The sequence below is a fragment of the Brassica napus genome, chromosome C9 (genome assembly GCF_020379485.1).
Source record: "Brassica napus cultivar Da-Ae chromosome C9, Da-Ae, whole genome shotgun sequence".
Lineage (NCBI taxonomy): Eukaryota > Viridiplantae > Streptophyta > Magnoliopsida > Brassicales > Brassicaceae > Brassica > Brassica napus.
The window spans coordinates 47,411,318-47,434,664 of NC_063452.1; the positions used below are offsets into that span (position 1 = coordinate 47,411,318).

The 23,347-nt window shown below is 37.3% G+C and overlaps 5 protein-coding genes and 1 long non-coding RNA gene across 12 annotated transcripts; 3 read left to right on the forward strand and 3 right to left on the reverse strand.

The window, feature by feature from the left end:
- The first annotated feature begins 524 nt into the window (after nucleotides 1-524).
- Nucleotides 525-2,972, forward strand: LOC125592986. The gene is made up of 2 exons (XR_007328847.1): nucleotides 525-2,226; nucleotides 2,490-2,972. It is a non-coding gene; the product is annotated as an uncharacterized LOC125592986 (long non-coding RNA).
- Nucleotides 2,973-4,104: 1,132 nt separating this feature from the next.
- Nucleotides 4,105-6,122, reverse strand: LOC106432808 (mitogen-activated protein kinase kinase 6). 4 transcript variants are annotated; one of them, XM_022709810.2, is made up of 7 exons: nucleotides 5,924-6,122; nucleotides 5,672-5,827; nucleotides 5,430-5,565; nucleotides 4,994-5,221; nucleotides 4,549-4,910; nucleotides 4,419-4,464; nucleotides 4,105-4,324 (listed from the first exon to the last, which is right to left on the reverse strand). In XM_022709810.2, the coding sequence occupies exons 4-7, from the start codon at nucleotides 5,210-5,212 to the stop codon at nucleotides 4,232-4,234; spliced, it is 720 nt and encodes a 239-aa protein (XP_022565531.1). In that variant the 5' UTR covers nucleotides 5,213-5,221; nucleotides 5,430-5,565; nucleotides 5,672-5,827; nucleotides 5,924-6,122; the 3' UTR covers nucleotides 4,105-4,231. The 4 variants fall into 4 exon arrangements, with proteins under 4 accessions (XP_022565531.1, XP_022565530.1, XP_048624736.1 ...); XM_022709809.2 differs by having other exon boundaries at nucleotides 5,672-5,756; nucleotides 5,924-6,085; XM_048768779.1 differs by having other exon boundaries at nucleotides 5,672-5,756; nucleotides 6,061-6,079.
- Nucleotides 6,123-11,593: 5,471 nt separating this feature from the next.
- Nucleotides 11,594-14,098, forward strand: LOC106432833 (glucan endo-1,3-beta-glucosidase 13). The gene is made up of 4 exons (XM_048768777.1): nucleotides 11,594-11,982; nucleotides 12,253-13,536; nucleotides 13,628-13,664; nucleotides 13,761-14,098. The coding sequence occupies exons 1-4, from the start codon at nucleotides 11,937-11,939 to the stop codon at nucleotides 13,906-13,908; spliced, it is 1,515 nt and encodes a 504-aa protein (XP_048624734.1). The 5' UTR covers nucleotides 11,594-11,936; the 3' UTR covers nucleotides 13,909-14,098.
- A 144-nt stretch (nucleotides 14,099-14,242) lies between these two features.
- LOC106432834 (profilin) lies at nucleotides 14,243-15,406 on the reverse strand. Of its 2 annotated transcripts, none has more exons than XM_013873678.3 (3): nucleotides 15,149-15,406; nucleotides 14,623-14,760; nucleotides 14,243-14,541 (listed from the first exon to the last, which is right to left on the reverse strand). In XM_013873678.3, the coding sequence occupies exons 1-3, from the start codon at nucleotides 15,341-15,343 to the stop codon at nucleotides 14,407-14,409; spliced, it is 468 nt and encodes a 155-aa protein (XP_013729132.3). In that variant the 5' UTR covers nucleotides 15,344-15,406; the 3' UTR covers nucleotides 14,243-14,406. The 2 variants fall into 2 exon arrangements, with proteins under 2 accessions (XP_013729132.3, XP_022565605.1); XM_022709884.2 differs by having other exon boundaries at nucleotides 14,623-14,754; nucleotides 15,149-15,388.
- Nucleotides 15,407-15,518: 112 nt separating this feature from the next.
- LOC106432807 (phosphatidylglycerophosphate phosphatase PTPMT2) lies at nucleotides 15,519-17,127 on the forward strand. The gene is made up of 6 exons (XM_013873655.3): nucleotides 15,519-15,789; nucleotides 16,051-16,173; nucleotides 16,245-16,338; nucleotides 16,418-16,500; nucleotides 16,576-16,665; nucleotides 16,778-17,127. The coding sequence occupies exons 1-6, from the start codon at nucleotides 15,562-15,564 to the stop codon at nucleotides 16,832-16,834; spliced, it is 675 nt and encodes a 224-aa protein (XP_013729109.1). The 5' UTR covers nucleotides 15,519-15,561; the 3' UTR covers nucleotides 16,835-17,127.
- Nucleotides 16,687-21,601, reverse strand: LOC106432806 (NAC domain-containing protein 75). 3 transcript variants are annotated; one of them, XM_022709130.2, is made up of 8 exons: nucleotides 20,671-21,601; nucleotides 20,191-20,353; nucleotides 19,858-20,050; nucleotides 18,295-18,812; nucleotides 17,965-18,189; nucleotides 17,331-17,408; nucleotides 17,140-17,198; nucleotides 16,687-16,965 (listed from the first exon to the last, which is right to left on the reverse strand). In XM_022709130.2, exons 2-8 carry the CDS (start codon nucleotides 20,299-20,301, stop codon nucleotides 16,926-16,928), a joined length of 1,224 nt encoding a protein of 407 aa, XP_022564851.1. In that variant the 5' UTR covers nucleotides 20,302-20,353; nucleotides 20,671-21,601; the 3' UTR covers nucleotides 16,687-16,925. The 3 variants fall into 3 exon arrangements, with proteins under 3 accessions (XP_022564851.1, XP_048624735.1, XP_022564850.1); XM_048768778.1 differs by having other exon boundaries at nucleotides 17,331-17,411; nucleotides 20,671-21,600; XM_022709129.2 differs by having other exon boundaries at nucleotides 17,331-17,411; nucleotides 20,191-21,600.
- Between the last annotated feature and the right edge of the window lie 1,746 nt (nucleotides 21,602-23,347).

Here is a 23,347-nt window from a genome sequence, read left to right on the forward strand (position 1 = left end):
AAGTAGCAAAATATCCGAACGGGTATTGAATTAGGAGAGATTGGATATCCGAACCCGAACGGGTAATATCCGAACCCAAATGGATATCTGAAGATAACCGAACATATGTATAATTAACCTTATATTTCTAGTTTACATCTCTCATTTTATATAAAATATTTATATTGATACTACATATACTTTAAGTTCATATGATATACATATAATTACAAAGAAAATGATTTGCTACTCACTTAAAATGCATGTCAAATTTTTTATTTCTAGAATTAACAAAAAGTTACATTCAAAATTTAAAAAGAATAACCAAATTAATGTCTTTTTAGTTTCAAAATGTTATGTCGAAATCTATTAACCATTCAATCTATTAAAAATATAAAAAAAATAGTTAAGTGAAAGTTATATTTTTAAATACAAGAAATTTAAGAAATTAAAAATTTAATATTTTTTCAAAATTTAAATATCCGAACCCGATCCGAAATAACTGAATTCGAACTAAAAATACTTGAACCCGACCCGAAGTACAGAAATACCCGAACGGGTTCTACACCTCTATACCGAAATACCCAAAAATCCGAAATACCCGATTCGAACCCGAACGGGTACCCGAACGTCCACCCCTATCCTAAGAGATGAATTCGTACATAACATGAAAAGACACTAAAATGAGGAGATTAAAACGTGAAACAGAGAGTAAAGAATATTGAACAATAAATCTATGTGGTTTGAGATTATTGTGCTGCACATGCAAACGCATCCTCTTATGAATCATGAAAACCATATGAATCAAGTATGCCTCAACTCTCTTCTGCTGCAAAGGTAATTACTAAAGCTCTAACCTTGATGCAGCCGTGATGGCAAGTGGTATTGAATAGATTATCGTAAATGTTTGGAGACTGCACATAGATTGAATAATATTATGTTTGGAAAATTCAAGACTGAGAAGAAAATGAAATATATATGCAACGGAAATTACCCGACAGAGAGTACAGATGTCTTCAGTTCTGGATTGGTAACAGTGATTAATATTATAAGTTCATATGACCACCACTATAGACAGAAACACATGAAAATATTTTATAACAAAACAATGTGGTGGCATCGAGAATCTGAAAGGCACATTGAAAAGAGAAATACCAAACCATAGTGCTAGAAAGAAGAGCACATCAGAAGAACTCTCCAACACCATTAAATATATCCACCATAGAGGGGGGAACTTGTCTCAAAACATGAAGAGGAGAACCACATGATAGATCCAAGAACGGCACAAAGCCAGCTTGACAAACCCTTAGCCAAGGCTCCTCCGAGAAAACCAATCCCTGACTTGTAAACCAGAAGCCTACATAGAGGAACGTGGAGACATAACACAAATTTAGAGGTAATGAGGAGGGGTCTGATCATTCTCTGGTTCCGGAAGTAGCGAGCGAGGGGCTGTAGAACAGGGTAAGAGAAGAGCCCATGGATGAGCCAGACAACATATCTGCCGGCTTGGACAAGGAAAACAAAAAGCACTATGAGTCTACACTTATAAATAAGGGTTCTTGAATATCTGGTCGTAAGCCAAACCGAACGAGATTATATGCCAATGTTCACTGTTATCCCACCTGAGTCTTGTTTGCTATCAATCAAAAGTCTTCACCTTTCATCGGTTCAATTCTGGGGGGATGAATATGTTGCAACGCTTTTAAAAAGGTGTGCAGCTCTTGAAGATATGGTTATAAGCCGAACCAGATATGACAATGTGAAGTTATATAGTATCAATGTGCCTACTTTGAAGAGCTTAACTATTAATAACTCCAGAGAGAAACGTGCCGACGACGACAAGGAGAATCATGGGTTTTGGATAAATACTCCTGTTTTGCAGACTTTGAACATTAAGGATACTGTCAGTAACTTTCTAATGCTTGAGTTTACGCCAGAGGTGACAAAAGCGAATATCCAACCAATCTGACAAGTTCATTGGATCTCTTACCTCAGTCCAACATCTTTCTCTATGTTCTCCAACCTCCGAGGTAAGAAAACTTTGTTTTCTTCTTCTATGTTTGGTTATTCTCATTCTCAGCACAGTAAATCATATAACTTCATTTGCAAATTCCACATCGCCGTGGCTCTGTCTTTCCCTGTCTTGAACATCTAGAGCTATATATGTACATGTTCTGCGGATGGGTCAATCTTCTTGCTTCTATACTCAATGAGTCTCCAAGATTCCAATCTCTCAAGCTTATGTCGGTATGTAGTAATAGTATAGACTTGTTTATTTTACTAACATGTTAATTAGATTTATAACGATGGATATAATTGAATGCATAGAATACTAGTATACCATTAATCCATTTTATGTTTATTTTTGAACGATCTACACTTGTGAGTCTTGGGAGCTACCAAACTGCTCTAGAAGTTCTTCATAAATTAGTTGGAAGAATGAAACATGTAGGTAGTTCCCACAAAGGGCGAACACTAACTCACGTAATGTTTTTTTTTGGTGGTCTCAGAATCATAGTGCCCAATACAATGATCCGATGAACTTTTGGGACGAACCAGCAGTTGTTCCCGAATGTTTATTGACGCATCTAGAGATCTTTGAATGGAGACAATATGAAAACACAGTGCAGCATAGGAAAGTGGCTGCGTGCAGCGCTACTTGTCTAAAGATGGCAACATTGTCAGCAAGAAGTAGAAACAGAGATGATCGCATGGTCATGAAGTTAAAGAAACTGAAAAGAATTTCGAAGACATGCCGGTTAGTTTTTGAGTAAACACTCTTATAATGGTGTATGTAGGCCTGGGCGTTCGGGTACCCGTTGGCATTCGGGTCGGGTTTTTCGGGTTTTCGGATTTTCGGGTTTACGCTTTTAGGTTCCATACTAAAATTTTATTAGTATGGGTCGGGTTCGGATAATAACACTTCGGGTTCAGTTCAAAATTGTATTGCATCATAAAACCCATAAAGTAATCATATATCGTACGGATTCGGGTTATATCGGTTCGGTTCGGATATAACCAAAGTAAAAAAACAAAATTTTGAAGTAAAACATAAAGAAAAACATCTAAATTAAATAAAAATTAATCTATCATATATAAAATTGATAAAATAACAATAAAATGTTAAATCAAGCATGAAAACAAACATCATTTGTAAACAATATGTATTGCCTTATAGAGAGTAGACTTTTTATTTCAATGAGCAAATTATAAAATACTTATTTATAACTAATTGTGTACTTAAAGCATTTATTAGAATTTTAATATTTATTATTATATATAATATTACCACAAATATTGAATTTAATAATTGGAATACTTATATATATTTCAAAATATTTATATTGACTATTAATTTCGGATTTTTCGGGTTATCCGTTCGGGTTCGGTTAATAACACTTCGGGTTCAGATATTTTTTGTACCACCCTACAAGACCGTTCGGGTATTTTTACGTTTCGGGTCGGATAACAGGTCGGGTTTTTCGGTTCGGGTTCGGTTCGGATTTCGGATTCCGGATTTTATGCCCAGGCCTAGGTGTATGTCTCTAGAAGAGATAAAAGTTTCTTCTTCCTTTTTTCTCTGGCTCTACTTTTTATGTTTGTGGGATTTTTTCCCGAATCTCCATATCTTCTTCATATTATGAAAACAAAGCCAGTCTTTGATTAATGTTTGAAAAGGTGCACACTCTTTATGCATCTCAAGAAGGTACTCAGAACAAAGAAATTCGTATAATTAAAAATCACAAAATTGATGGGATTTTTGCAAAGATTTTGTAGAATATATGAAATATTTATACCCTTGTACAAAGTCATATGAAAGACTGTGAGCAAGAATTTTCTTGACCAATTTCATTAGTAAGTAAATAATCATTTGACTTATATTCTAATAAACATGAATCGGTTTTTGGAGTATGGACTCATGAGAGTGTCTATGACTCATCATCTCCTTGGATAGGATCTCTCAATTACATTTCTCGTGTCAACACTATGTTATATAGTTAGCGTTTGATTTAGTCTTTATGAAATGTCATAATCTTGGAGAACAAATAAGTTTGACTCATGAGAGTGTCTACCACGTATTCAACAAAAACCTGAATATTGCATATTAAAGAAGGCAATGAATAATAAAAGGGAAAATCTCATCCATTTTTGTTCATTAAGTAATAATAATCTTTTCCGACACTCGGACACATTACATATCATGTATCTTATCATATCATATACAAAATGCAGAAGAAAAAGGAGGGCTTACTTATCTAAGGCAGTTAACAGGTGGTTCCAGAGTTCCAACAAGTACCCCGAGATCAATATCCATGTCCTCAAACTTCTTTATGAATGGATGAGACTGGGAGCATTAAAAAAAACCGGATGTTTCATCAAAAGATCCTAAATGTTGTTACCAAGAGAGAAAAAGAGAGTCGTGAGTAAGAATTACTTACCAATAGGTCCAAGGATGATGCTCTTGCTGGAGGATCCTTTTGTAAGCTGTTTGAAATGTAAAGAAGAACCATTTTAACCATTACGATATTGCAAAGTATACGAAAAAGCTAATAATGAATTACCACTTACCAGGCTGATACAAAGGAGCAAAATTCAGGTGAGAATTGAACAGAAGGAGCAGTTGGTGGTGGACTCTCTATGATTGCTGCCAAAAGCTCATAAAAGCTAGGCGGGTTTTGCTGGTCTTCAGATTCCAAGTATGGGAATCTTCCTATTGCACATTCTAACACTGACATCCCCAAACTCCAAATGTCGCTGCTGTAGTCGTATGTGCTTCCACTTATCCTCTCAGGCTGTAAAGTAAAGGAGTAAAAAAAGACATGGTCATGTATGTTCACATCTCCTTTATGATTCACAAGAAGGTTTGATGGTTTAATGTCTCTGTGTATGACATGTCTTTCGTTGTGCAGGTACACAAGGCCCTGCAAAACCTGTTTACAAGAGAAAATAACTAAGATTGATAAACTCATGAGAATGATGGAAGTATCTTTAGTAATGGTTTGAATCAGTGGACCTGTTTACAGACAACAGCAAGGTAAGGCTCAAGGATAGTCTTCACTTGTCTTATGACATCAACAAGAGAGCCACGGTCCATGTATTCGAGCACAAGGGAAAAGGCTCCATTGTGATAGAAAGAATGGTAACAGACAGCAACATGTGGACACTGAGACGATGCTTGGTTTATTTTGAGCTCCTGGACAATTTGCTTGCGGATTTTCTCTTGTATGTTCATTTGTATGACCTGTAATTCATAAAAATGAACACTCAAACCTCAAATAAACAATGTCCATGTGAATTCTTTAACAAGTTGATCATATCATCAAAAGAGCAAAAAAATTGCACTAGCTATGTTTATGAATCCCTAGGGGTAAAATGGTGCCACATACAGTGCAAACTCTCGAAGATTCAAAGAAGAGAACAATTACTTATCAGTGAATCAAAACACTTACCCTTCATAGCAAATAACTTGCCAACCCATTTGTGTCTAACCAATTGTACAACTCCACTGCTGCCTTTGCCGATGACTCTCATAGTCTCCAAGTCTTCAGCAGTGATTTCAAAATCAAGCTCTTTGCAATCAGAAGGCTATAACCAAAGACAAACACACACACACACACAAGAAATTGATTCTTCTCTAGAACATTGATTGGTCTCTTAAAAAAAGATTAGGGTTTTAGATAAGTGAGATTACCCTCTATTGCTTATCATCTGACGTCAGCTTTAGCCCCTTCTGGTTTAGAAGAAAATCTCCATCGTGAAACGTTCCACTTGCAGTCCTGTATGCATTCACCAATTTTAACCCAAACACGTTTTACACTATGAGATCAAGGCGATTCAGTTCTTTCTTCTGGAATTTCAAATCGAAGATTCGATCAATTTCTCAGATGCAGGACATGACTCAATTCAAATCCAAATCCAAGAAAATGGTTCAAAATCAATTAACCTTTGTTCGCAATCAGAGATTCAGAATCCAATAAGATTCTCGAAGGAAGTGATAAACAATAAGATGTGTGCGATTAAGAATAGCGAAAACTGTGACAAATTCACAAGCTGATCACATTGAAGCCGATTTAGCTTTACCATTTTGCTTTCGGTTTAATAACTTGGGTTTTGTCCCATTTGCCTTACTTTTGCTTTCGCTTTTGACAGCTATTGAGTCATATGTGACCGTTGCTGATTTCCCTTTATATACTGCGTGACTGCCTTAGACAGAGTATCAATCAGAATAACAACTTAATCTTATCTTCTTTACTCTCTCATACGTTCTAAAGCAAACCCTAGTATCATTGAGATCATGCTCCTCCAAGGTGATCTTTCTTCTTTTGATCACTTTCTAGGCTTTATTTCCCCTACCTTAAACTCTTGGTGAGTTCTAGGCATGTTATCTACTCTGTGCTAACCCACACTGTTACATTAGTATCAGAAGTCATTGGTTCTCAGATCTACAACGATGGTAAAAACCAGACTACAGGAGCGTTCCCTAACAGAGCAAGTCGACGAGATCCGGTCCTTACACGATCTCCTCGCCGCCGAACTCAAATCTAGAGCTGACTCTCTGGACCTACGTTTCGACAGACTCGAAGCGCTGTTGTTCAACAACTCGACTCAGCTTCAAGCCGCCAGAAAAGCCCCAATGGACCCTGGTCCCTCACACCCACCCACTCCCATCTCAAACACCCACCACCACACACCAAATCAACCCCCTGACCCTCCAGATACGACTGGTTACTCCGACCGTCGCGATGGAAGAATCCCTCCTCCCCCCCCCCCCCCACTGGCTTAGCTTCTCGCCTCTCCAAATAAAGTTCCCTTCTTTCGATGGTTCACACCTCCGAGATTGGATCTCAAACTGCGAGCAGTTCTTCGACTTGACGGTACCGCTCCGGAGATAAAGGTTCGTTTAGCTCGATGCATCTTACCGGTAAAGCCACCCCTCTCACAACCAATAAACCACAAAAAAGCCAATACCTTTCCCAATGTTAACGATAAACAACCTGAGAAGTACTCTTATCAGGAGATGCAAGATAGGAGAGCTAAAGGTTTATGCATGTTCTGTGATGAGGTTTACACCCCAGGTCATAGCCAAAAGCACAAACGCTCTCAAATCTTTGTTATGGAAGGTGATGACGAGGAAGAATCACCATTCTCTGACACTGAAGATGAAACTGACACACTGGCCGTAGTTACTACCGAAGACAAAGTAGAAAATACACCAGTAATCTCAGTGAACGCCTTAAATGGCTCCTCTACCTTTAATTGTATGAGGGTGATCGGTCAGTGCGGTAAACACAAGCTCTACATCCTCATCGACAACGGCAGTACCCACAACTTCATTGATCTGAACGTTGCCAATGAGATAGGCTGTCTGTTGGAGACAATCACACCAATGGCCGTCACAGCAGCTAGCGATAGCACAATGATGACACGATACAAGTGCATCGACTTCAAATGGAGAATGCAGGGTTACAACTACTCTTCGGAGGTCCGTACCCTTCCACTAGAATGTTGCGACCTTGTCCTCGGAGTTCAATGGCTTTCAACTCTTGGACCCATACTTTGGGACTTCCTTAACCCTCGAATGTAATTCAATCTGAACGGCGTAAAGAACGTCCTACGAGGAGTCACCAAGAACGGTTGCAAGGTGATCAAAGGGAGTAGCCTCAACAAATTGATGTTGCACGAACCTCAAATTGCTTTGCTCTAGGTCGTTGAGTTATCAGCTGAAAACAATCACTATCTCCAACCTGAAGCTCTACTGTCACATATCTCCACTAGTGGTACTGATATGACAGATGATCAAGACCTGCAACACCTCTTAGGTGACTTTGCTGTCTTATTTGATGAACCCACATAGCTGCCACCTTCCCGAGATGGGTTCGACCACTGTATCCCTCTGGAATCAGGAGCTAACCCAGTCAACCTCCGCCCTTATCGTTACTCATCCCTACATAAGGACGTCATTGACACTATGGTTCGGAAGATGCTTGATGAAGGGATAATCCAAGCAAGCTGCAGCCCCTACGCATCCCCCATCGTTTTAGTCAAGAAAAAAGACGGCTCTTGGAGGCTCTGTGTTGATTTTCGTGGTTTGAACAAACAGACCATCAAAGACAAGTACTCTATTCCCTTGCTTGAAGACTTGCTTGACGAGCTAGGTGGAGCAAAATACTTCTCTAAACTTGATCTGAGGTCTGGCTTCCACCAACTACGGATGTCACCTGATGATGTCTACAAAGCTGCATTCAAAACCCACCCAGGCCACTATGAGTATCTCGTGATGCCCTTTGGCCTCACCAACGTCCATGTACCTTCCAAAGCCTCATGAACAAAGTCTTTGAAGGAGTCCTCCGGAAATTCCTACTAGTGTTCTTCGATGACATTCTCATCTACAGCTCTAGTTGGGAAGATCACCTCAAGCACCTCTGCGAAGTCTTTCAGGTTCTCCAACAGGCACAGCTCTATCCGAAACCTTCAAAATGTACGTTTGGTGCCACAGTGATCGAGTATCTAGGCCACTTTATCTCTGCAGAGGGTGTGAGCACTGATCCTAGCAAGATAAATTCCATCGTGCAATGGCCTACTCCGACAACTCAGAAGCATCTTCGCAGCTTCCTCGGTTTGGCTAATTACTACCGCAGATTTATCAAAGATTACAGTTTGATAGCGAGACCACTCACTAACCTACTCAAGAAAGATGGCTTCTCATGGAGTCCAGATGTTCTTACTGCCTTTGAAGCACTGAAGAAAGCTCTACCTAGTACTCCAGTCCTCGCATTACCTGATTTCGAGAAAACATTCACTGTGGAAACTGATGCTTCAAACACAGGAATCGGCGCGGTACTGATGCAGGATAACCATCCTATCTGTTACATCAGCAGATCTTTGGGCCCTCGACATCAAGTGTTATCAGTGTATGAAAAGGAATTGTTAGCTGTTGTTCACGCTGTGCAAACGTGGAATGCGTACTTAGCTCACAAACCCTTCATCATTCGAAAAGACCAAAAGAGTCTAAAGTTTCTAATGGAGCAGAAGATGACAACCCCCTTTCAACATCTCTGGGTCTCCAAACTGATGGGTTACACTTTTGAGATCCAGTATAAACAAGGAAAAGAGAACGTTGCAGCCGATGTGTTATCTAGGGTCTCCGGTGCTGAATTCCTTCATATCACACTGTCTCAGTCTCACGAGGGTTTCTATGATTCCATCAAGAAGCTTTGGGAAACAGGCACCAACTTGAAACGTATAATCTCCAAGCTGAAGGAACGTAAATCATCACATCCTTCTTTCACTTACACAAACAACGAGTTGCGAAGAAAAAGGAAGTTGGTTGTTGGAAATGATACAGAAGTCAAGATGCACATACTGAGATGGTTACATGACTCGGCAGTAGGTGGTCACTCAGGAAAAGACGCTACCCTCCAGCGTATCAGATCTTCGTTTTACTGGCCAAGAATGTATGTGGAAGTTCAGAACTATGTCAGGAACTTTTCTGTGTGTCAGCGAAACAAGAATGATCTAGCAGCTAAACCTGGTATGCTGAATCCTCTACCTGTTCCTAATGGTGTTTGGGAATCGATCAGTATGGACTTCGTGGAAGGTCTTCCCCCCTCATCTGGAAAACATTGTATCATGGTTGTCATCGACAAGTTGAGCAAGAACGCTCACTTCATCCCTCTGTCTCATCCTTACACCGCAATCGAAGTGGCCCAGTTCTACCTTGACAACGTTTTCAAGTTACATGGACTACCACAAGACATCATCAGTGATAGAGACCCAACGTTCCTCGGTGAAGTGTGGCAGGAGTTGTTCCGCGTCCAGGGAGTTGACTTAAAGCACTCCACAGCTTACCATCCCCAAACTAATGGACAAACCGAAACTACAAACAAGACGCTCGAAACATACCTACGGTGCATGACAGCTGAGGCACCTAAGACTTGGAGCAAATGGCTCCCACTTGCAGAGTGGTGGTACAACACAACATACCACTCCGCAATCAAGTGCTCCCCTTACGAAGTGATCTATGGCCAGCCCCCTCCAACTCACTTGCCTTATCTCCCCGGAGAAAGCTCTTCTGCAGTGGTTGATCGAAGTATGCAGAAGCGTGAGGAGATCATAAACATGCTCAAGTTTCATCTCCTCCGTGCACAGAACCGAATGAGGCAGTATGCTGACGCTCACCGTTCCCACAGAGAGTTCAAAGTCGGAGATCATGTCTACCTCAAGCTGCAGCCTTATAGACAACACTCCCTCGAGAACAGACAGGTACCTCACAAAATGTCGCCTCGCTTCTACGGCCCTTTCCATGTGTTGGAACGAGTAGGCTCTGTCGCTTACAGACTCTTACTCCCCCCCTGATGCGGTTATTCATGATACATTCCATGTCAGTCAACTCAAGCTCTGCCCCAACCACTCAGTTACGGCCCCTGTCCTCCCACAGTACTGCCAAGATTTGGGAAAGGCTAAGGAACCGGAGTGTATACTGGAGAAAAAGGTGGTTAAACATCACAATACCGTAGCAACAAAGGTCCTCGTTCAGTGGAAGGGTTACCCACCAGACCAAGCTACTTGGGAGGTTTACAAAGACTTCATCACCAAGCATCCAAACTTTGATCCTTGAGGACAAGGATTTTCTGAAATGGGGAGTAGTGTGACAGATTCACAAGCTGATCACATTGAAGCCGGTTTAGCTTTACCATTTTGCTTTCGGTTTAATAACTTGGGTTTTGTCCCATTTGCCTTACTTTTGCTTTCTGCTTTTGACAGCTACTGAGTCATATGTGACCGTTGCTGATTTTCCTTTATGTATTGCGTGACTTCCTTAAGCAGAGTATCAATCAGAATAACAACTTAATCTTATCCTCTCTACTCTCTCATGCGCTCTAAAGCAAACACTAGTATCATTGAGATCCTGCTCCTCCAAGGTGATCTTTCTTCTTTTGATCACTTTCTAGGCTTGATTTCCCCTACCTTAAGCTCTTGGTGAGTTCTAGGCAGGTTATCTACTCTGTGCTAGCCTACACTGTTACAAAAACTTACAAGAAGGAAGAGATCGGAGTTTGCTGAGCTGGAACAGAGAGCTTAAGCTGCTTCAAGTTCGATTATCGCTCTCTCTATCTCTCTCTCTAGGGTTTCTAAATAAACAAACTTCTAAGAAAGAGAAGCAGAAGATTATTCTTAGTGGTAACGGACATAATTTTGAACGCGTGAGACCGGGAAGATAAAATATTATATTAATTAATAAATACGAAAAAAAAAACTAAATGTATGGGCTGACTAAATACGATTTAAATGGGCCCTAAGTCGGCTCATTAGTGTAAGGACGGTTCGAAATAATTCCTAAGCTATTTTATCGGTTACCTCCGGTATGTTGGATAGCTGGTAGAATAATTGATGTACTTGCTTTTTTTTTTTGAATCCAAAGAAAGTGGTAATCTTTTACATTTATGGAATATTTTGCTGTAAGATAAGCATATATTTATGATCGAAATTATCATCTTATTTCGAGAGCGTATAAACATAAATTACATGGGACCGGTCTCTTTTTCTTTCTGGGTCATATGGGACCGGTTTTGCTTTATAATGGGGTAGTTTTTGTGAATACGCAAATAGCGGGGGACAGAAATTAAAGTTGTGGAATACTCTCAAAGCTTAGCGGATTCGCAAGAAGTCTATCAAATCGAGTTTATTATACAGTCTGTGGCCCGGTTTGTTTCCGACCAGAGTCCCACTTCTGACAAGAAAAAAACAATATAGAAAAAAAACTAAAACTTTCTTGGCGGAGAGAGAGAGAGAGAGAGAGAGAGAAAAAGCTTTACACTTTTCTTTTTTGAGCAAAAAAGCTTTACACTTTATTCACAAAGATTGAAGAAGCTCGAAGAAGAAGAAGAAGAAGAAGCTTCCTTCTTTGAAGCTTCCTTCTTTCGAGAAAGGAAGCAAGATAGTGCATTCATTCATCAATGGAGAAGCTCATCTTCTCCATTTCTCTCCTGCTTCTGCTTCTGGGTTTGCCTCTCTCTCTCTCTCCCTCTACTATTCAGTGAACCCTTAAACCAAATGATTCTCCACTTCAGTGAACTTTATGAGACTTTGTTTTGCTACATATTCATTAGTTTCGAGCTTCGATTCATATCAATAGAGAATTTGATAGATACCATTATCTTCTTGTAATCTACTGTAGAGCTTGAGCTTATGTACAATTGCAGTTCTTGGAACACTGACAAATTTGGTCGGAAAAGAGAAACAATTGATTCTGTCTTCTTCTTTTTTTTGCAGACGGTTGCTACGGTGGCAAGGTCGGAGTATGTTACGGAAGAAGCGCCGACGACCTTCCGACACCAGCCAAAGTAGTCCAGCTGATAAAACAGCACAACATCAAATACGTCCGTATCTACGACTACAACTCCCAAGTCCTCAAGGCATTTGCCAACACAAGCATCGAGCTCATGATCGGAGTCCCAAACTCCGACCTCAAACCCTTCTCCCAGTTCCAATCAAACGCAGACACGTGGCTAAAGAACAGCGTCTTACCCTACTATCCAACCACCAAGATCACTTACATAACAGTCGGAGCTGAATCCACCGACGATCCACACACCAACGCCTCCTCCTTCGTCGTCCCCGCGATGCAGAACGTGCTGACCGCTCTCAAGAAAGTCGGTCTGAGCAGAAGAATCAAAGTCTCCACGACGCTCTCCCTCGGCGTCCTCTCAAGATCTTTCCCACCTTCCGCTGGAGCGTTCAACAGCAGCTACGCGTATTTCTTGAGGCCGATGCTCGAGTTCTTGGCGGAGAATCAGTCTCCTTTCATGGTCGATCTTTACCCTTACTACGCTTACAGAGATTCTCCCAACAATGTGTCTTTGGACTATGTGTTGTTCGAGTCTTCCTCTGAAGTGATTGATCCCAACACCGGTTTGCTCTACAAGAACATGTTCGATGCTCAAGTCGACGCGCTCTATTACGCCCTCACGGCTTTAAACTTCAGGACGATCAAGATCATGGTCACGGAGACCGGATGGCCGACCAAAGGCTCACCCAAGGAGAAAGGCGCTGCCTCTCCTGACAACGCGGAGACGTATAATAGTAACATTATACGCCACACGGTTACAAACCAAGGCACACCTTCGAAGCCAGGAGAGGCCATGGACGTTTATATCTTCTCACTGTTCAACGAGAACAGGAAAACTGGTTTGGATTCGGAGAGGAACTGGGGGCTGTTCTATCCCGACCAGACGAGTGTTTACCAGCTGGATTTCACGGGGAAGAACGGCGGGTTTCGGTCGAATTCGAGTGGGGGAAACTCGAGAGGGAGGAGTGAGAGCTGGTGCATTGCTTCTTCGAAAGCTTCGGAGATAGAGCTGAGAGGTGCTTTGGATTGGGCGTGTGGTCCTGGGAACGTTGATTGCACGGCTATTCAGCCGAGCCAGCCTTGTTTCCAGCCAGATACTTTGGTTTCTCATGCTTCTTTTGTGTTTAATAGCTACTTCCAGCAGAATGGGGGTACAGACGTTGCTTGTAGCTTTGGAGGAGTTGGTGTTAAGGTCAACAAAGACCCTAGTAAGTAAACAAAAGTCTCCAGCGTTCGTTTTTCCAAAATCACGAATCAACAGTCTTGGTTTAAATTGAATCTGGTTCTATGTTGTTACAGGTTATGACAAATGCGTATACATAACCGCAGGCGGCCGGTATGTCATTAAAAACAAACTTTGTTTCAGATTTGCAGATTGAAGAAACTATGCATACATATATGCTTACTGATGTTGTTGAAATCTCTTGTACAGGAACAACACCAAGGCGACGAATGCATCTGCATTGAATTCCTCTGCTTCTACTTCACATGGAAACGAATCTCTAGTATGGAATTTGAGTCTCTGTCTCGTGATCTTGTTGTCGTTCAGTTTGCAAACTACAAACTCACAGGCATTGTGACCCAGAATCTGAAAGAAAAGTGAGTCAGTGTTGTAGCAGGAATGTAGCAATAGTGAGAAAAGGTAAGATTTGTTCCTCAACGTTTGGTCTAGAAATTGTTACCATCTAAGGTTTTGTCTATCTTCCTGAAGTGAGTTGTTGTACAGACATTTTATCTGAGAACTTGTAATGCAATCACCTGTGTCTATGATCTAGTGATTGGAATCTATTTTGGTTCCAATTCACAAAAAAAAAAAAAAAAAAAAAAAAAAAATCAATCTGGGACCACTCGAACTCTAAACAAGCTATGCTACCAAACTGCCATTCACTAAAAACAATTTCAACTCGACACAAACGAAGAAAATACCAAATTTTATTATAAAATCATACAACCCCTGGTAAGGGGTAATACACAGTTGGACTATTAAAACGATTTGATCACATTCGATATATAAATAGGTTTTCTCTCAATATAAAGACAACATGAGCGACAGGAACATAGCAGCAGCAGCATGGGTTTCAGAGCCCTGATTCAATCAGGTAGTCACCAAGCCTCTCAACAACCATATTGCACTGTCCAGGAGTCATTGGCTCTTCGTAGATACCAAAGACCATGGCTTGTGTGGTCTTCTTGATGGTAACACCACCAGCTCCCTACAAGGTAAACCAAAAAGTAGCACTGGTTCATAAACAAACAACTGTCTTGGGAACAAAAAGGCAAGAGATTCAAGTTACCTTCTTCCCTCGAATAACAGCATTTGGTTCTCCTTGGATGACCATGTACTTTGTGCCACCGATGAACAATCCCGTTGGGGCAAGCGTTCCAGGCTCATTAAAGTCTTTGTTGATGCCATTGATTTCCTCAGGCTTCAACTAAAACAAAGCCAATACTAAAACGGGGAGAGAAACATTGACCAATACAAATGCTTAAACTAAAGTTGAGTGAACACTTCACTCTAAGAACTAAAACAGCTATGAACAAGTGAATCAGGTGACCAAGCTCAAACACAAGGAGATTCCCTATTTTCGAAGTCAAAAACTTTTTGCTTAAAAAAGCTTTAAAATTTGCGAATCGAACTTCTTCTACTGAATCTTACGAACATATGAAGCAGAGAAAACCAAATCAGGAAAACGTAAAAAGAGAGCTTAAAAGAGAGTTTCCAGGTATCAACACAGATCGAACCAGGAACAGCAAAGTCTAGACGAATCAAACGCGCATAGCTAATAACAATCAGCTATAGGAGAAGAAGCAAACCCTAACCTGAGGGAAATTTGCGCTCTGAGCCCAGACGCTACCGTCTTGACCAAGAATTGCGGCGGCGGTGAGGCGGTTGCCTTCGACATCGCACATCAAGTGATCGTCTACATAAGTCTGCCACGACATCTTCCTCGGCTCTGCTTCTTCTGTGGATAATCGGAATGTTCCAGAGATAGCGTCCAAGTGTAGCAGTGGCATATACAGAGAGATATACGTGAACGACACGTGCCGGTATGTCTTAATTTGATTAGTCAAATGGGTCTTCTTAATATGTCAGATCTTTCCTTTTATGGGCCTTTTAGATTTTTATATAGGCCCAATAGGACTTAAATTTACTCAAATGGGCCTCATTCGTCTTGGATGTTGAAGAACACCACTTTGCTTTTTCGAGTTTGACTTTGGAATCTCCGGCGGCAATGAAAGATGAAACAGAGGAAGATGACGAGACGCAGCGATCATCCCTAGACGACGGCGTTTCGAAAAATCACAAGAAGAAGAAGAAGGGTATAGGTTTCAAGGGTGATAAAGCAAAGAGAGCTGTAATCGGAGCGGGTGGTCGGATCCTATTCTACCCGACTCTTCTGTACAACCTCCTCCGCTTCAAACTCCATTCTCAGTTTCGATGGTGGGATCAAATCGACGAGGTTTCTTTTCTTTTTTTTTCTCTTTAATATTTTCATTTGAGCTAGCAAAAGTCGGAGTATTTATTATTGATTTGATGTTTGGAGCAGCTGAGAAATATCAGTTCTTCTTATTGCAAATGAATCAGCTTCTCGATCTTGAACTGTTTCTGTCTTGATAGCTTTTTCGCTCTAAACTGCTAAAACGTGAGCTCTTTTTCAAGTATCAGTTGTTCATTTGGAGTCTATTTCTGATGGAGAAATCATTTTATTTTATTTTATCAGTTTCTTCTGATGGGAGCGGTTCCATTTCGTAAGGACGTTCCGCGACTAAAACAACTAGGCGTTGGTGGCGTGATCACTCTTAATGAACCTTTTGAGACTTTGGTTCCATCTTCTTTGTACAATGTTGGTAATAAACTTCCCCAATCTTTTTGTCTACTTGTGGAGTGTTTGATGGTTGCAGATTTTTGTTTTAGGCTTATCAAATGGACCATCTAGTGATACCAACACGAGATTACCTCTTTGCTCCTTCCATTGAAGACATAACCCGAGCTGTTAACTTCATTCACAGTGAGTAAATGTTATGCTCTCTTGAATTTTACCTTTTTTGTCTGTTGCTTACTATTATGCATTCTCTTTCGTGTAACAGAGAATGCTTTTCTCGGTAAAACCACTTACGTCCATTGCAAAGCTGGACGTGGAAGAAGTACTACCGTTGTTCTCTGTTATCTGGTAAGTCCATTGATTAAATTTCATATCCCGCTAATTAGCTTAGGTTGGTCCATTAAGGAATGTTGTATTTCTCAGATTGAGCACAAGAGTATGACCGTAGCTGCAGCTTTTGAACATGTCCGCTCGATAAGACCGCGGGTGTTACTGCATCCTTCGCAGAGGAAGGTAAGTCTATGAGACAGATCCTGAAGCTAACAAAAAAACATGATCTACTTGTGTGTTTTTTTAATACAAAGTCTAGGCTATTGTTTCTGACAGATTGTCACTTGTGGTATAGATTGTTGAGGAATTTAAAACGATACAAAGTCTAGAGACCTCTGATGCCGTAACTTAATGGCAGAGACTATATATAGCTAAGCATTTCCAGCATTGATCGAAAGCTAAGCCCATTGTTTGCAAGACTTCTCTGCTTCCTTCTGGTTCGGTTAAAATCTCCGGTTTTGACCATCTGACTCGGTTTGGTTCCTGCGAAATTGTGACCGGTCTAATGGTTAATTTATGGAGTATATTCATTGTCTCAGTTGTCCCCAAGAAAAAGACAGTTACGTGATTGACCTCTGGTTGATTAAAAATTGTTTGTAATATTATTCTATTTACGGTATATGTTAATATCTATCATTTTAATAACTTTGGTCGTACCAGGATGGTGGAAACGTTAACCAGTCTGCGTTTTGCTCTGGAATTGCTTCTGAATTTTCCTACCAAGTTTAGACATTTGTAATTATAACTGGCCTTATTGTAATATGCCAAACACGGATCAATAATCACTTAGCCATAGCTTATACACCTATCTCAAAATTAATTGATTAAATATTTTATTAGAAGCTTACCTCTTCTGTGCAAGTAGATGTGCAACCCATGATTAAGTCTTCTAATCCCGAACCAGATGATCGACCCCTTAATTGTTGCTGCTGTCATTATTAAAAAAAAGAAGGAAAAAGATACAAGTAACATTACTTTATAGCAAAAATAAACAATTCACATCCCACCAATAAAAGGGTAGCAACATAAAGATCGTATACGTATGTGGTGGTTTTAATACATACTATACATACGTTTCCACTACCCATGTATACTTTACGTGTTACTTTTGCAAGCTAATTTACTTTTTATAAGATATGAATAAGATTGAGTTTGTGATAGATTGCATGATTAACTTTTTGCATGAGCCTGTAGATCCAACATCATTATAGCTTTTATTTAAATGAGTTGTCATGATTAAATGTCCAAGAAGACAAGAAACACTTCCTAACATATTTACCAAAAATGCTTTCGGAAAAAATAACATATTTACCAAAAAGAAGTCAAGAAACACTATACTCCTACTATGTATATCCATCCATGCACGTTACACTATATTCCTACTATGTATTTCCATCCACGTTCGCGACATATATACAAAATATATTTGGAATTTAATTTCGGGTTTCATTATCAAGAAAAATGAAGTAACGGGAACTTTACCTGAGACGGCACAGTACTTGTAATGTTGAAGATTGACTCATGATATGATGACGAAGATGGTATGTGAAATTCTCTTATTTCTCCAATCTGATGATCATGTTGATTATGATCATGAATCATATGATATGAAGTTGATGACGATGATCTTATGATCCCATCATGTACTTCCTCGCACGTGCCGGACACAAGCCGGTTTTCTCTTCCCTTCGAAGCTTCGGCTGTCCCCTTAATTACATACACATGTTAATTACAACACACACAAAAATATGGCCATTTATTTTTATGTAAAACTTGAGCATAAGAGAGAAATATACAGGAAATATCATATACCTCATCGAAGGCTCTTGTAAAGGGGTTCGTATTAACCCTAGAAATAACGTCACCGGAGCCAAGACTCTGCAAGGCGGCAGCAACGCCGCATATTTCATCTCCGGCACCAATTCCTATCAAGCCCTTGGAACTAACATTTTGTTCCGACCAATTAATATTACCAACACATTGTCTAGGTTGTGTCTGATAAAAGATCTTGGAGACCACAAGCTCTCCTTCTCTTTCTTCTTCGTTAATCCCTAAATGATATTGATGCATCACCCAATTTGTTTTTTCTGGTCGTCGATTTTTGCCGAAGTTTGTGTATAGTACTAATATCTTCTTGCATCCCCTTTGTCGACCGTTTATCATAACCGGTCTTGTTTTGCCGGTTTTGTGCCATCTCGTTTCGGATGACGATCCGTTTAACTCGGAGTCGTGTTCCGTTTGGATGATTTTGCGTCGTTTTCTTGTTCCGGTTGTGTAAGCTCTTGATGGTTTGTGGAAGAAATGTTTGCTTAAACCATCTTTTGTTACCCCTAATATAAAAACATGTAATATTTAAATTGACGTCAATTAGAAATTTAGAACTCTGGAGAACTAATGTAAGAGTAACAAGTTATTACGAAGAATGTGGTTTTCTTTCCAAACTTAGGTTACCAAACATTATCCAAGAGCCCTATACTACAACTTGCATGCACATTCATTGCTATATATATATATTATGAATAACTAAGAAGTTATCCAAGAAAATTAATCTGCCAGGTTCATTAAAGACTGAATTACCTATGTTGATAATTTAAAATTAGTTAAATATGTATCATTATTGTATTTCAGAATACCTTTTCTTTTGAAACTTTTTTTAACCATGTTCGATGTAGATGTTTCAAAGAAATATTTATCCTTTTCAATTAATTATTTATAATCTACATATTTAGCTAAAATATCAGAACTACATTTATTTTTATATATAACACGGAGAACATGCAAAAATATTCCAAAACTTCGTAGTACTCTCTCCGTTTCAGATTTCTTGTCGTTTTAGACTTTGGCACACAGATTAAGAAGACATTTGATTTTGTATATTTACAAAATAAAAAAACCATTTTCTTTACACATAACCACATTTCAACCAATTAAAAAATAGATAAAAATATAAAATCAATAAATTTTGCATTGAAATTATAAAACGACATTTATTTTGAAACAAAAATTTTACCCTACAACGACAAGTAATCTGAAACGGAGGGAGTAATAGTTAAGAATGATTAGGATATATATATATATATACATAAATAGAATGAATTTCAAAATGAATTCATAGTTTTATTAAAAATTAAGGCTGGTGACAAAAAAAGGTAAAGTTTTGGGTTAAAAAATAAAATATAAAAGAAGGCTAGGAACTAATAAAGGAGTGGTGATTTCTAGATTGATTTATAGTACAAGAAATATATGTCACCTCTAAACTATATAAATATCAAATCAGTTCATACTGTTTTGTGCTGATGATACGTACAGATCAAACTTCTGGATTTTGTTTTAATAAAACTTATAAAGTTTGTTGCATCAAAAAGATAACTGAACCTGGAAGCTTCTGTGGGTGAGTGTAACAGATCCCATCTTCTCCGTCAATGGTTGGGATGAACTCATCTATAAGTGGATGAGACGGAAACCATTTCTTATTTCCTTCTTTTCCCTTCACTTTTGCTTCTAAATGCTCAACAAGCTCTTGATCCGTCGGATCAAATTTCACTCCCGCCGGCAGTCCAAACCAATTCTTAAAAAAAAGAGAGAAAAGGGAAAGAGGATGAATGATGATGAAGAGCACATTTAAAGAAATAAAAGTTAAAGAGAATATCTTTTATTTATATTTCTGGTTTTTTGATGAGTATATGTGTTATGGAATAGGAATATTACTGGTTTAGTAGCGGCTTGAATCATGCGGCCACATCCAGGACAATGCTTTGATCCGCAAAGATAATGATGTTCCTCGAGCTTTGAATCAATGAGGTTAAATGTGTTCTTCATTTCCGTGTTCGAAAGCTAAGATGAATGATCTAATTCAGTACGAGAGATTGATCTGCAAGTTCATCAAAAATAAAGCTTCGACTCAACACATTGCTTGAAGAATAAAAACACACATATATATATATATATATATAAATATTCAACGCATAACAGTTAGTACAAAGTAGTAAATATATATTCAGATGACCAGATATATACGAGATCTACTGAAACTAGAAATGGAAAGAAAGAAATCAGATTAGCTGAGATTGATCTCAACATGTAAAGCTTGAGATTAATTAATGATCTCAGATTTTAAAAAAAAATCTAAAGCAATATTTTTTTTAAAAAACATGACCCAAAAAAGGTGAAAAACAAAATCAAAGGTACCCGAGTCATATCAGATCGACTGAACTAAAAGTGGAAGAGTAGTAGAAGAATTTGATAAAGACGGGAGTGATCTCAATATATATAGCTAGAGATTATAATATATGTTTTTATATGAACAACTTATTGTAAGTGTATATTTATGATTTGAACAAAGTTTAATTATTATAACTATTTCTTTTTGGTTGCAGAAGAGACACAGAAACACATGTGGATACGACTTTAAGTACTGGAAAATCTATGTCAAGTAGATAAAGAAAGGAAGAAGAAAGAGGAAGAAGAAGAGTAAAGGAAATAAAAGGAGTTGAGACTGAAAAGGTTAAACCCTAATTTTACTCTGTCTTGTCGTCTGCGAGTCCTCGATGACTTGACCAAACCTATTTTATTTTCTTTCTGTTTTTATTTTTATTTTCTTTAACGACGTAAAGTAGTGTGATCGGTGACTAAAAAATAAGAACGAACATTCAATTTCTTATAATTCCCATAAAAATACATCATTCATAAGGAATTAATTTTTTTTTTCTATTCTTTATCATTTTTTTGTTTTTGTAGAGAATAACAAAACAAAATTATTCTTCATTATTGAGGAAAAACAATCATTCTCATGCATTCTTTTAATTTTATTCATCTTCGTTCTTTTTTTTGTTTCTAGTGTTTCTCAAATGGTCACCAGTCACACAATACATTCTACAGCCATATATATGTACAATAGTTCTTGCGCAAACAATGCAAGCTGAGGATATTGTGAATAAAATAAATATTATAAACTGATTAAGATTTAATTTTGTTTTCAGTATTCTATTTTTTAAAGAATCGCTATTTTCTACTACAATCTCCATCATCGTTCATAAAAGGACTAGGTTATTTACCCGCACTTGCGGGATTAATAATCTTACTAATATTTGTAAATAGATATATTTTAAAGTTTTTATAAGGGATAAAGTTTTTTTATTTTAATAAAATATATTTTATTACGTAAAATAAATTTGAAAACATTCATATATATACATAAAACAATATACATGGATTTATATTTATTTTAAAAATATTATGATGTAAAGTATTTTTGGATAACATAATATATAATCTTTTTAATTTATGGTAATTATATATTAATAAATTAATCTAATATAATTATTTATTAAGGATAATGAAGATTTTAAACGCTCTAACTTTCAACGTGAGAAAAAAAATCACTTCGTAAATAATATATAAGTATTTTTGAAAATTTGCCAACTTTTGTCAAAAATTATCAAAATGAGTGATTTTGATTCTCTTAATAAATTTATCTTAAAAGATAGATGATTCATTATATCTTATATGATATATATACTAAAATTAAAACCGATTTAATATTACTAAACCAAATATAATGTAAACATATATATAATATTTTAATATTATTAAAGTAAATATAATATAAATTTAACTATGATATTATTGTTACAATTTTTTAGTTATTTTGAAGATAATGATAAATTATCAGCTAAATTACTAAAACTATTTATTAAAATTAATAATAGAGCATAAAATATAACTAAACCTAATCCAATGTGTATATCCTCGTATCCAGCAAATGAGAAATATGTTTTCAAGCAACTTAAGTAGAATCATGATTCACTAAATAGGTTTTAAAGAAGTATTGGATTTAAGTTACAAAAAAAGAAGTATTGCATTTCCACATTATTTTAAAATTATGAAGCGTTAACCTATAACTTTCTCCTACATATCAATATGAAATTTTTTGACTCCAATCACTTTCATTCAATTCACTCGATATATTAAAACATTAGCAAATTCCTTTTTAATACCATCAACAATATTCCTTGTTAATGTATGATCTATCTTCTCACCGTGTACTATTAGAAAACAATCAATATTTCAAAACTTTATAATATAAAAGTATAACTAACTATTAAAACTCAACAATCAATAAACATGTCAATATGTATTGCAAAATCAAGGGTTTTAAAATAGTCAATGAACATCAATACATATTGCAAAATCAAAGGTTTCATTATGTCCATCAATAAACAACAATACGTATATACATGTATCCACCAATATAAAATCAAGGGTTTCATTATATCCCAGTCCCTTAGCATGGTTAAACTTTTGTAATAGTTTAAAGCAAATTTCCCATATAAACTTAACAGCAAATATTATATAATCGGCAAATTCAAACATTATGCATTTAGTTTACAATAAATAAAATAATATCAAATATTTATATAATGATGATTTTTAAGTTTTAAATAATAATATAGATCGATTATTTAAACATAGATTCAATTAAAATAATTAAAATATGACAATAAGAAAATTATTAATTAAAAGTGTTGAAAACATGAAAAATAAGCAAAATATCTTAAAATCATGGAGAACATGACAAGTCAAATTTCCCATATAAACTTAACATCAAATATTATATAATCAGCAAATTCAAACATTATGCATTTATTTTAGAATAAATAAAATAATATCAAATATTTATATAATGATGATTTTTAAGTTTTAAATAATAATATAGATCGGTTATTTAAACATAGATTCAATTAAAATAATTAAAATATGACAAATAAAAAAATTATTAATTAAAAGTGTTGAAAACATGATAAATAAACAAAATATCCTAAAATCATGGAGAACAAGTAAGCCAAATCACTTCAATGGTATAGAT

Coding starts and splice junctions, on each gene's coding strand:
- LOC106432806 (XM_048768778.1), bottom strand. CDS start 20,301: ATGAAGAACACATTTAACCTCATTGATTCAAAGCTCGAGGAACATCAT. Junction 18,813..19,857: donor TCACCCACAGAAGCTTCCAG/GTTCAGTTATCT, acceptor TTTTTATATTAG/GGGTAACAAAAGATGGTTTA. Junction 16,966..17,139: donor TTAACGTTTCCACCATCCTG/GTACGACCAAAG, acceptor ACAATTTCGCAG/GAACCAAACCGAGTCAGATG.
- LOC106432834 (XM_013873678.3), bottom strand. CDS start 15,343: ATGCCACTGCTACACTTGGACGCTATCTCTGGAACATTCCGATTATCC. Junction 14,761..15,148: donor AGAGCGCAAATTTCCCTCAG/GTTAGGGTTTGC, acceptor GCTTTGTTTTAG/TTGAAGCCTGAGGAAATCAA. Junction 14,542..14,622: donor CTGTTATTCGAGGGAAGAAG/GTAACTTGAATC, acceptor TTTACCTTGTAG/GGAGCTGGTGGTGTTACCAT.
- LOC106432808 (XM_022709810.2), bottom strand. CDS start 5,212: ATGAACATACAAGAGAAAATCCGCAAGCAAATTGTCCAGGAGCTCAAA. Junction 4,465..4,548: donor TGCTCCTTTGTATCAGCCTG/GTAAGTGGTAAT, acceptor CATTTCAAACAG/CTTACAAAAGGATCCTCCAG. Junction 4,325..4,418: donor CATCATCCTTGGACCTATTG/GTAAGTAATTCT, acceptor TAATGCTCCCAG/TCTCATCCATTCATAAAGAA.
- LOC106432833 (XM_048768777.1), top strand. CDS start 11,937: ATGGAGAAGCTCATCTTCTCCATTTCTCTCCTGCTTCTGCTTCTGG. Junction 11,983..12,252: donor TCTCCTGCTTCTGCTTCTGG/GTTTGCCTCTCT, acceptor TTTTTTTTGCAG/ACGGTTGCTACGGTGGCAAG. Junction 13,665..13,760: donor TACATAACCGCAGGCGGCCG/GTATGTCATTAA, acceptor TCTCTTGTACAG/GAACAACACCAAGGCGACGA.
- LOC106432807 (XM_013873655.3), top strand. CDS start 15,562: ATGAAAGATGAAACAGAGGAAGATGACGAGACGCAGCGATCATCCCTA. Junction 16,174..16,244: donor TTCCATCTTCTTTGTACAAT/GTTGGTAATAAA, acceptor TTTTTGTTTTAG/GCTTATCAAATGGACCATCT. Junction 16,666..16,777: donor TGCATCCTTCGCAGAGGAAG/GTAAGTCTATGA, acceptor CTTGTGGTATAG/ATTGTTGAGGAATTTAAAAC.